This window comes from Colobus angolensis, unplaced genomic scaffold (assembly GCF_000951035.1).
Source record: "Colobus angolensis palliatus isolate OR3802 unplaced genomic scaffold, Cang.pa_1.0 Scaffold78, whole genome shotgun sequence".
Taxonomy (NCBI): Eukaryota; Metazoa; Chordata; class Mammalia; order Primates; family Cercopithecidae; genus Colobus; species Colobus angolensis.
This window is the reverse complement of record NW_012121598.1, coordinates 5,452,846-5,465,114: the sequence shown is the minus strand read 5'-3', so window position 1 is coordinate 5,465,114 and position 12,269 is coordinate 5,452,846. Positions and strand designations below refer to the sequence as shown.

Genomic DNA, 12,269 nt, shown 5'->3' with positions numbered 1-12,269 from the left:
TTATGATGGGTTTATATGAGTAGAATTACTAGTCAAAGAGTATGAACATTTTAAAGACTTTGGATGTGTGTGTAATACAAAAAGTGGAGAAAATCTTTAGGAGATTTATATTGGATTTATAATTGTACTTATTGAGCATAACAATTATATGAAAAGTTTATTTTGAAGTTTTAATGTGAGTAAAGGCTTATTAAATATATTTATAATAGGTGTAAAGATTTTTAAAATTCATACTCTTATTTAAGAGTGTTAGTAACCACTCACGTGGAACTGGTACTTTATGATTTTATAGAGCTTTCATGTCCAGTAGATGCCATAATCCTCACAACAACTCTATAAGCTGTAAATTACAGAAAAATTCAAAACAAAATAGACTCTAAGCTTTAACATGTAATTATTGGTAGTAATTCCTGTTACCACTAGGTGGCTCTCTTGGCATGTACTTTTGAGCAAAAGTAGCTAGTTTGGATAATAGATTTATTACTAACATACATTTTAATTGGAGTAAAGAACTTATTTGCCACACCAAAAAAGCAATATTTTTTTTTGTTAAAATAAATGATTAAAAAAAATCTAGCACTTTATCTCTGAGGATTTTTGTTTGTTTTTGAGACAGTCTTCCTCTGTTGCCCAGGCTGGAGTGCAGTGGAGCAATCTCAGCTCACTACAACCTCTGCCTCCCAGGTTCAGGGATTCTCCTGCCTCAGCCAGCTAAGTAGCTGGGACCACACCAGGCTAATTTTTGTGTTTTTTTTAGTAGTGATGGGTGGGGTTTCACCATGTTAGCTAGGCTGGTCTCAAACTCCTGGCCTCAAGTGATCTTCCCTTTTTGGCCTCCCAAAGTGCTAGGATTACAGGCTTGAGTCGCTGCACCCATCCAGGACTTTAATATATAAATATTGAACTGAGTAAATTAGTGACTTGACCTGGAGCTATGTTCCCCTTGGTCAGTGTAGTTATCTTATTACAATTGAGTTCCTCTAAGGGTCAAAAACTATGGTGAGTGTGTGTGGTCCCTGTCAGGTGAGACAGAGTGAAAATGCTACGATTTTGTTGTTTTCATTATTTAAAACTACTAATTATCTTGACAAGAAAATCAGAGCACCTTTGATTTTTGTCTTGCTTGATCTTATGTGTATTTTCTTCCATTGATTTCAATCTTATTAGATCCATTGCCACCTTTTTATAATAAATATTTTGTATTGCCCCTTCTGCTAACTTTAAGTGAAAATCATAGTTGCTGGGTGCAGTGGCTCATGCCTGTAGTCCCAGCACTTTGGGAGGCTGCAGTAGGCAGCTCGCTTGAGCCCAGGGGTTCAAGACAAGCCTGGGCAATGTGGCAAAAACTCATCTCTATAAAAATTACAAAAATCAGCCAAGTATGGTGGTGCACTCTTGTAGTTGCAGCTACTGGAGAGGCTGAGGCGGGAGGATTGGTTGAGCCTGGGAAGTCGAGTCTGTGGTGAGCTGTGATCTCGCCACTGTACTCCAGCCTGGGCTACAGAGAGAGTCTATATCTCCAAAGAAAAGAAAGAAAATCATAGTTAATGTTACTGATCTGCATAATTTCAAAAATATCATGTTTTGATTATAATATAAAGGATAATTTGAAAAGAAGCAATTTATAATAAAATGTGTATTAAAATATGTAAATACTTGAGCACACTACATTAGATGTCACAGTGAGGTAGTAAAATGCTTATGCTGGCACATAAAATCACTGTGAATGTGATAGTTGAACAAGCTGATTGATATATGATATTGGTGATGCACATGCCAAAGTGGCATTGACATGATTTTCCAAAATGACAAACAACTCTTAGTAAATTTCTGAACAAAACAAATAGATTTATAGTACGGCTGCATTCTAGAATATTTGGAATACATTAACACTGTGGAAAAAATACATTTTGTTTACGTGTTAGATTCCAGCCTTAGATATGTTTTCAATGGAATCTTTGAAAATTATCCAGAACATGTGACAATTCTTTGTCCTACAGGACTATTCCCTCCTTTGCTGGACCTCTCGTATCCATGGCGCTTGCCCATTAAATGCTAGCAGAGCATCCGCACCTTCAGTCCCCAAAATGCTGCCATAAACATACAAAGGGCTCTCAAGGGGGCAGTGCTGCTACCAATGAAAACCACTGATTTCCAAGAATCCATCTCATTAATCTACCGTATGGCTGTATTGCTCATGGAAATTTAAAACCACAGTAACTTAAGTGTATTTGGTCCTAAACTGTGATATGTTTTGAATAATTAGGACAATTGAATAATTATGGACAAAGTTGATTTGTTCAAGTGCTTCATGATTTTATTATAATTCATGTAAGCAGATATATGATTGATATTTTAAGTTCCCAACGTTCTACATTTTCTTTATTTTTTCCTGCTCATCCCATCTAGTAAGTCAGGAACATAAAACTTTCCTTAATGTTGTCATTTGTTTAGTTGACAGTCGTACAATGTAATTTGTCCCTTTGAAAAAAACATTTTTAAAATTAGGTAATATAGTAACATTATAGAAACTTTGTAAAATGAAGACAAAATTTCCCATAATCATTCCATCCTATACAATTGTTAGTATTTTTCAGTATTTTATACTTTTATATGCATATTTTGACAAAAAAGTTTTTTATCTTTTCATAATGTGGCATAAATTTTTTGTTGTTTATATAGCTTCAAAACTGTTAGGTTAAATTACTATGCTGTTCCTTTCGATTCTACAATTCAATCATTTTCCTACCTTTAGATTGGTCACATTATAAGAGTTATATATAATATATACGTGTATGCATATATAATCTTTACTGATAGATCTGTTTCAATATATTTTTCCTTTAGAATAGATTCTTAGAAGTGGGGTCACTTACTGGGTCAATGGACTCAGATATTTTTGTAACTTGTTAAATTTGCCAAGTTGACTAAAAAATAAAGCTGATCCACTTACATTACTATCAGCATATCTGAGTTGTCAATATATCAAAGTATCAGTTTCACCTAATTCTTGGCTGCATCAGTAATGACTTTAAAATTATTTACTTTATGTTAACCTGATTAGCAGTGACACTGAGCATTTTCTGCCCTTGTGAATTATTTGTTTTCTTTTCTGTAAAATGTATGGCCTGTCTTTTAACTACTGATGTGTTGGGTCCTTGCTGTTTATTCCCCGCCCCTTTTCATTTTGAGTCAAGTCTTTTAAATAAGTAAAACATGACTGTTTCTTCTAGTCATTTTTGTGGTAAATATATTTCTTTGCCATTTCTTATTTTATTTTGATTATTTTATTTTAATATGTAGAAGTTGCACATTTTTATGAGACTCAACAATTATTTACTCATAGAAAATACTATGTGTTATCAAAGAAAGAACATAAGATAGAGAGTCAAAAATCAGGGTTCTGGACAGAGATATTTATAATACTTGTTATATTTGACAAAGGACTCATATCCAGAACATATGTGAGAATGCTTACAAATCAATAAGAAAAAGACAACCCAGTTTCAAAAAATGGGGAAAACCCCTAAACTGGCACTTCACAAAAGATACTCAGATATCTAAACCATTTGGCAGTATGTATGCTGAATGAATGCAAACTGATTTTGTATTACCTGCATAAAACCTATTTAAAAATGTTTATTTTTGGAAAGATATATTTTGTTGTAAAGCCAGATTTATATCATTCAGAGTATAGGTGCTATATTTGTTAGTGTGATCAGTTCAGATTTTACCATACTTCTGTAGGAGAGAGGTCAGTTTCTTTTTGCTTTATCCTGCCGTTTAACAGGAAATTATTTTTGCAGGTTTCTTGCCTGTTGAATATGATGTTAATTTTTACTGTCCAGCAGTTACGTATTATCTAGGAAAAAATGCCTCATTGGAGATCAGTAGTCTCTATAGATCTTAGTGACTTTAAGCAGGATTGAGGAGTATCTTGGCTTTCAGTGACTCCATCAAGGTTATGAGAGAATAGGAGAAAAAAAGGAAAGGAAATCAGAAATGCAAGGATGAAAATATTGCAAGTATCACAGAGAAGTGTATTAAAAAAAATCCCATATAAATCCCACAAGTACATGTGGTTGTTTTTCCTATTCTTTACTCCAGAATATAATATAGATTTTTTTTTTTTTTTATGGAGATGGAGTCTCACTCTTATGCCCAGACTGGATTGAATTTTTCGTAGAGACAGGGTTTCACCATGTTGGCCAGGCTGGTCTCGAACTCCTGACCTCAAGTGATTCGCCCACCTCGGCCTCCCAGAGTGGTGGGATTACAGGTGTGAACTGCTGCGCCTGACCATAATATAGATTATTTTTATCCTTACAAATGAAACAATTCTAAGAAATTCTTTCCTGCCTTGTGACGAAGGCCTGTTTGGGATATGTATATCTCACCTAATTATTGTGCAAGCCTCCAAGTATTAGTATCTGTCCCTCGTTACCTCTTTTGTGCTTGATTATTCCCATCTTACCTAATTCACTAAAAATTATAGGCATAGTTCTGTTTATTTTCATGGACAGCTTTTCTTATAATTACCCCTTTTAGATTTCTTGACAGCCCTTTTAATGATGTAGAACATTTCAGTTCTTCCTGGCAGACATAACTTTTTCAAGCCCCATTTGCCAACTTCCTTCTCACACATACACTCCTTTCTCTTCCTTATTGAGTGCAGGTTGAGTATCCCTTATCTGAAATACTTAGTCCAGAAGTGTTTCAGATTTTGGGTTTTTTCAGATTTTGGAATATTTCCATTAATACTTACTGGTTCAGCATCCCTAATGCAAAAATGCAAAATCTGAAATGCTCCAATGAGCATTCCTTTGATGCTTAAAAGTTTCAGATTTCAGATTTTTGGATTAGGGATACTCAACTTGTAATAATTGTTCATACCAGGTGGAGATACACTGATCAACCTGCCATTACTCTCTTTATAACTTACTTCCTCTTGACTACTTACCTAACCCTCAGAGTATATACTTTTTTTGAGATAAATTTGTACCCCAGGCACATTTTTTCATTGTAAATCTCAGGGGTTCCATATTTCCCTTCCCTACAGGCCTAAAATTCTGCTTTTCCTTATTTAGGATACTATATAACATAATTGAGTAATCTTCCAGCTGGATAGTCTTTCTGGGTTTGGAAACTTTCTTCTGAGAACTGTCATGCCTTGAATTTGAATGTTTGTGATACATTCAAATCTTAATTTACCTATATTCTACTGTCATAATCTTTTTTTCTGACATGTATTTCAATATTTCTTATTCAAGAAGACACAAATACATACACACCCATGCACACGTCACATCCCAGTCTGGGACATTAGCCTTTTCAGATATATTAAATTCAAGACACAAGATACTCTTTCCTGTTTTTTTTTTTTTTTTTTTTTAAGACAGAGTTTACTTTGTCACCCAGGCTAGAGTGCAGTGGTGCGATCTCGGCTCACTGCAACCTCCGCCTCCTGGGTTCAAGTAATTCTTGTGCTTCAGCCTCCTGAGGAGCTGGGACTATAGGTGTGAGCCCCCACACCCAGCCAATTTTTTATTTTTAGTAGAGATAGGGTTTCACCATGTTGTCCAGGCTGGTCTCAAACTCCTGGCCTCAAGTGATCCACCTGCCTCAGCCTCCCAAACTGCTGGGATTACAGGAGTATGTCATCGTACCTAGCCTCTAGCCTCTAATGAGACAGATAGTCTATTCATAATACTGTTACTCTCTTTTTAGTATTTTCATAGAATGTGAATGATTTACTTTCTGCAAGAATTTAAATATACATTGCATGTAGGAGGGCAGAAAATTTGTATTTTAAAATTTTGAACACATTTACTATTGCAAAATAATTTATGGTAAGTTTAATTTAATTTGCACCAACAACAGATGACAATATCTTACACTTTATTTACTTTTATGAAAAATTTTATTGCTGCAAACCCTCTAGTGAAAACAATTAGTTGCCAGTTTTAAATTTTAGACCAGCTTGGCTGGGCGTGGTGGCTCATGCCTGTAATCCCACCACTTTGGGAGGCCAAAGCGGGCAGATCATTTGAGGTCAGGAGTTTGAGACTAGCCTGGCTAACATGATGAAACCCTGTCTCTATTGAAAATAGAAAAATTAGCTGGGTGTGATGGTGCATGCCTGTAGTCCAAGCTACTTGGGGGGCTGAGGCAGGAGAATCACTTGAACCCAGGAGGTGGAGGTTGCAGTGAGCCAACACCGTGCCACCGCACTCCAGCCTGGGTGACAGGCCGAGACTCTGTCTCAAAAATAAATAAATAAATAAAAATTTAGACCAGCTTTTCTCTGCTCCTTACCTCTTCTTTTACCAGATGTATTTGGAGAATTTAAACTACTTTTATTCTAGGTAAAAACTTAATGAGAAAGAAAAATGGATTCTAAAATGCAATATAAATTGCTTTTGTATGATCTGTTATTTTGTATTAACCATGGCACACTCTTTTGAAGGGATAATTGAGAATTGACTTATTAATAAAGACAGGAAAGGAAAATGTCATGTCATAATGTATAAATGGAGATTTTGATGTTCAGTTCATCTATGTTTTGTTTAGATGTCCCTGGTAGATTTGGGAAAGAAGCTTTTAGAAGCGGCACGAGCAGGTCAAGATGATGAAGTTCGTATTTTGATGGCAAATGGAGCTCCTTTTACTACAGACTGGGTAAAGAATGATTTTCATGTTGTGGGTTTTTTTTCTTCTCATTTTTGAGTTTTTGCAGAGAAAAATGTAGTCAGGATTGTGTTTATAAGTGGTAAAAAATTATTTTTTTTGCAAATGTGTTTATTATTTTAGAAATATAATTGTCCTAAAAGAAGTGGTTTATATTATTTTCTTTGATATTGGATAACCTTATCCAAATATTTCATCCACAAAGAGTTTTTCTTTCATACTTTGGAGTGCATTAATGTGGCATGAATATAAACATATGTCTGCTTGGGATTTAATTTAAAGGCCTTATAAATAGCACAGGTAGAATTTATAATTCAGAAAGATACTGATAAAGATTGGAGTTAGTGTTACAGTCGCTCCTAAAAGAAAAACAAGTTTATGTTTCAATTAGTACTTGTAAAACTATTGCGAACATGATCAAAGAGGAAGAAAGGAATGGGAATGAGATCTTGACAACTATAGAAAGAAGGCAGTTGTGGGGAGGGCAAAAAAACATAACTCTTTAATTCTGGGGGCAAATAAAAAAGCATTATATTGGGGATGTGGAATGCTAGGAATCTGAATTAACCCTCCCATTGGTAACAACTAAAAATTCCAGATTATTGGTTTTGTTGTTTTCGCCTTCCTTTCTCTTGTTATTTTTACATTTTTCATGAAAAACAAAACAAAATTTTTTATTATAGAAAATTTCAAATATATATCAATCCCTGTAATACCCTTTACCCAACTTCAAAAATTATCAAATCATGATAAATCTTGTTTCCTCTATAACTCCATCTACTGTATTATTTTTTGTTCTGTGTTATTTTAAAGCAAATTCCGGGGACCATATCATTTTATCCATAAATGTTTCAACTTGTATCTTTAAAGAATAAAGACTTTTTGATTAAATATGTTAAAGAAACTCTTCTTAAGTACACTGCTGAGTTAGAAAGAAAGAGCTTATCAACCTGAAAAACCAAGTGAAGGCTAAAACCCAGAGAAATTTTACCTAGAGAACATTAGGTGAACTCACACTGTCTGGTGGGTTTTCCACCTCACTGACTTGGGGTACTAAAGATAAAGACCTGAGGCTGTTCATGGAGAGAAGTCTGATAGGAGATCTCTTCTCATAATTCTGGAATTCCAAAGAGCTGCACCTTCAGTGTAAGGTTAAGCAGGAATACCCTGTCCCTCCTCCTATCTGCTCCTGCCCTTGCCCCTGTTGCCATGATGCTGCAAAGATAATAAGCTGATGTGAACCAAGACATCAAATGGAGAGAGGAAAAAAATCTGATGGTGAGAATTTGGAATCACAAGGCATCCTTTGTACACACTTGCAGCCTGAACTCATAAATACTTGTGTAGTCTAAAAAACTGTAAACTGAAAAATGAGTTTGAAGTGATCTTTGGACTAGGGATTACCCCAGGTTCCTGACAGAAGCAGATGAGTATCCTCTCTGGAGGAACCTGGCTTCATCCCAGGCTTCATATCCACAAATGAAATTCAAAGGAAAGTGAGCAGTCAGAAATAACTAAACACATGAACACATGCCAGTTTGCACAGTAACCTGCTAAAACAACTGTCAACAGAAGCAGACCTATAAGGACTTGAGATAAAATTTTAGTAACAGATTAGAAACTGCTAAAGAGAAAATTAGTAAACTGAAAGGTATGAAAAAAGATGATCCAGACTATATCACAGATAAAAATAGATAGAAAATGTAAAAGAGATGTTAGGAATCATGAAGGATCATGTGAGAAAGTCTAATATCTGATCATAGATCCACAAAAAGAGCAAAAATAGGGATGAAATAATTCAAAGAGGTAATTGCTGATAATCTTCCAGAACTGATGAAAGATGGCAGCCCACAGATTTGAGTAGCCTAACAAATCTTCAGCAGAATCAATTTAAAAACTAATCCATATCTAGATACATCATAGTGATGCTGTAGTACCTCAAGACAAAAAAGATCTTTTGTTTTTTTTTTTTTGAGATGGAGTCTCGCACTGTTGCCTGGGCTGGAATGAAATGGTGCAATCTCGGCTCACTGCAACCTCCACCTCCCAGGTTGAAGTAATTCTCCTGCCTCAGCCTCCCAAGTAGCTGGAATTACAGTCACCTGCCACCACGCCTGGCTAATTTTTTGTATTTTTAGTAGAGTTGGGGTTTCAATATGTTGGCCAGCTGGTCTTGAACTCCTGACCCCGTGATCCGCCTGCCTCGGCCTCCCAAAGCCAAAAAGATCTTAAGAAGGATTAGTATCCATAATACATAAGGAATTCCCATGGGTTAGCAATAAAAAGACAAGGCAATAGAAGATTGACTTTATATGGTACTTTATCAAGGAGAAAGTTTGATTAATAAACATGAAAAGATACTCAACTACATTAAGATTGAGGCAAATGCAAAGGAAAATCATGAAAAACTATTATATATCCACCAGATTAGCAAAAACAGTTGATCAGTACCAAGGCTTGGTGAGGAGATGGTGGGAACTCACAAATATTTTTGGTGGAAGTATGGAATTGGTATAATCGTTTTGGAAGACAGTTTGACAGCACATAGTAAATGTGAAAATGTACATACTGTATGATGTAGCAGTTGGGCTTCTAAGAGTATTCCCAAGAGAAATGTGTTCATGTGCCTGAAACATATACAAGACTTCTGTATTTAGCAGCAACATTATTCGTAATAACACAAAAACTGGAAACAATGCAAATATTCATCAATATTGGTTAAATTAATTGTGGTTTACTCATTCAATGGAATATTATAGAACACAGAAAATTAGTAAGCTATACTTATATTTATTAACATGCTGAATCTTGTGAATATAATGTCGAGCAAAAGAAGGCAAGTCACAGAGAAATACATGCAGTATAATTCTGGAGGCTGAGATGGGAGATCACTTGAGCCCAGGAGTTAGAGGTTACAGTGAGCTACGATTGCTCCACTGCACTCTAGCCTGGGCGACAGAACAAGAACCTGTCTCTAAAAAAATGAATTAAAAGAAAACCCCAAAAGCTACAAAAACTACATGGCCAGGTGTGGTGGCTCATATCCATAATCCCACCACTTTGGGAGTCTGAGGGAGGAGGATCGCTTGAGCTCAGGAGTTTGAAGATACAGTGAGCTGTGATCACCCCACTGTACTCCAGCCTGAGTGACAGAGTGAGACCCTGTCTCAGAAAACAAAACAAAACAAAAAAACCTGCATATATGTATATATATTTTGCATCAATAACCAAGAAGGGAAAGTCTCAGAAGACAAAAATAAAAAAGTAGATCCTAATGTCAAACTGAGCAAAGCTCCTGGTTGCTAAATTGGCTGTTGAGATATTTTCATTAAATACTGACATTTAAGAGTATAGAAAAGGCTAGCTAAAGAAAAATTGACAAAGCATGGAGAAAGAAAGGATTGTTTAAGGAATTTATTTGATCTGCTGGGATGACCTTCCCTTGAAAATGTAAGGTTTAGCTGGGTTCGTTGGTGTGTGCCTGTAGTCCCAGCTACTCTGGAGGCTGAGGTGGGCAGATTGCTTGAGCCCAGCAGTTCAAAGCTGTAGTGTGTGATAATTGTACCTGTGAATAGCCATTGCACCCCAGCCTGGGCAACACAGTGAGGCCCTGTCTCTAATTAAGCAAACAACAATTAAACAAACAAACAAATAAACAAAATATATATATATAGAGAGAGAGATAGGACTAAGGACTTTTATATATATATCCCACTTAATCTCTTCATAACATAGTGAACTTTTTTTTTTTTTTGAGATAGAGTCTCGCTCTGTCACGCAGGCTGGAGTACAGTGGCACAATCTTGGCTTACTGCAACCTCTGCCTCCCGGGTTCAAGTGGTTCTCCTGCCTCAGCCTCCTGAGTAGCTGGGATTACAGGCACCTGCTATCACGCCCGGCTAATTTCTGTGGTTTTAGCAGAGATAGGGTTTCACCATGTTGGCCAGGCTGGTCTTGAACTCCTGACCTCAAGTGGTCCACCTGCCTTGGCCTCCCAAAGTACTGGGATTACAGGTGTGAGCCACCATGTCTGGCCACTGTCTCTTAATTTCTAATGAAATTAATTTTGTTCAGGCAGTTTATCTGATAAAAAATAATGAAGAAAGAAAATTTGAATTAAAGGAAATACTGGATTTTTTTCTTCATTGAGAGTGTTTGGGAATTCTTCAAGGCATCTATGAAGAGGATGTGATAAGCATGAATCTAGTCATTTCTTTTGAGTTTTGAGTTACTATGTAAACAGATAATGTAAAGAAAATCTTTGCTGTATAAACAGAAGTATACTAACAATACTGAAAATGTGGATTTTTTTTTTTTTCCTGTGGTACAGTTGGGAACTTCTCCACTTCATCTAGCAGCACAGTATGGTCATTATTCCACCACAGAGGTACTGCTCCGAGCTGGTGTAAGCAGAGATGCCAGAACCAAAGTGGACCGAACACCATTACATATGGCAGCTTCTGAGGGCCATGCCAGCATAGTAGAGGTTTTACTTAAGGTATGTGTTCTCTTTTTGCACTTTGCTTTTAAAAGACTTTACAGTTTTATAAGAAGGAGAGGGAACTAGTTTTTGTTAAATGCCTACTTAGTATTTTATCTATAGTATTTCATTTTTTGTGTGTATAAGCCCATTAAATGAAAATTATCTTACAGCTTTCATTTCATGAGGGACAAAACTTTCTTTAGGTGTATTCTTAGTTAAGTCAACTAATTTATTTCTTGGACCTTGGTCTATCTTATGGTGAGGGACTACAGTGTTTTTTTCTTTTCTTTTCTTTTTTTGAGGCAGAGTCTCTCTCTGTCACCCAGGCTGGAGTGCAGTGGCACCATCTCGGCTCACTGCAACCTCCACCTCCCGGGTTCAAACGATTCTCCTGCCTCAGCCTCCTGAGTAGCTGGGACTACAGGCACCCACCACCACGCCTAGCTAATTTTTGTATTTTTAGTAGAGATGGGATTTCACCATATTGGCCAGACTGGTCTCGAACTCCTGACCTTGTAGAAAATTCTGAAACATAGAGTGATAGGTGTTCTGCTTGATCCTTCTTATTCTGGCCTCCAGGTCAGCCTATCAAAAAGAAATACAATGGAAGCCATAAATGCAAATCACATATACTGTAATTCTAAATATTCCAGTGGCTACATTTAAAAAGTAATTCTAATTTTATATTTTATTTAACCCAATATATACAAAGATTATCATTTCAACATGAAATCAGTATAAAAATTATTATTATTATTATTATTTTTCTTAGATGGAGTCTAGCTTTGTTGCCCAGGCTGGAGTGCAGTGGCACGATCTTGGCTCATAGCAACTTCCGCCTCCCAGGTTCAAGCAATTCTCCTGCCTCAGTCTCCTGAGTAGCTAGGATTACAGGTGCCCGCTAACCCGCCTGGCTAATTTTTGTATTTTTCGTAGAGATGGAGTTTCACCATGTTGGTCAGGTTGGTCTCACTCCTCAAGTGATCTGCCAGCCTCGGCCTCCCAAAGTGCTGGGATTATAGGGGTGAGCCACCACGCCTGGTCCAGTAAAAAATTATTATTGAGATGTATTCTATTTTTTTTGTATGTTTTTCAATTT

The 12,269-nt window shown here is 36.3% G+C and overlaps 1 protein-coding gene across 1 annotated transcript in view; it reads left to right on the top strand.

The window, feature by feature from the left end:
* GABPB1 (GA binding protein transcription factor, beta subunit 1) overlaps positions 1-12,269 on the top strand; it is an 83,758-nt gene that overhangs the window by 36,826 nt on the left and 34,663 nt on the right. Inside the window, exons 2-3 of the mRNA XM_011928653.1 lie at positions 6,571-6,678; positions 11,018-11,185. Coding sequence (XP_011784043.1) covers positions 6,571-6,678; positions 11,018-11,185 — 276 coding nt within the window. The remainder of the gene's footprint in view (positions 1-6,570; positions 6,679-11,017; positions 11,186-12,269) is intronic.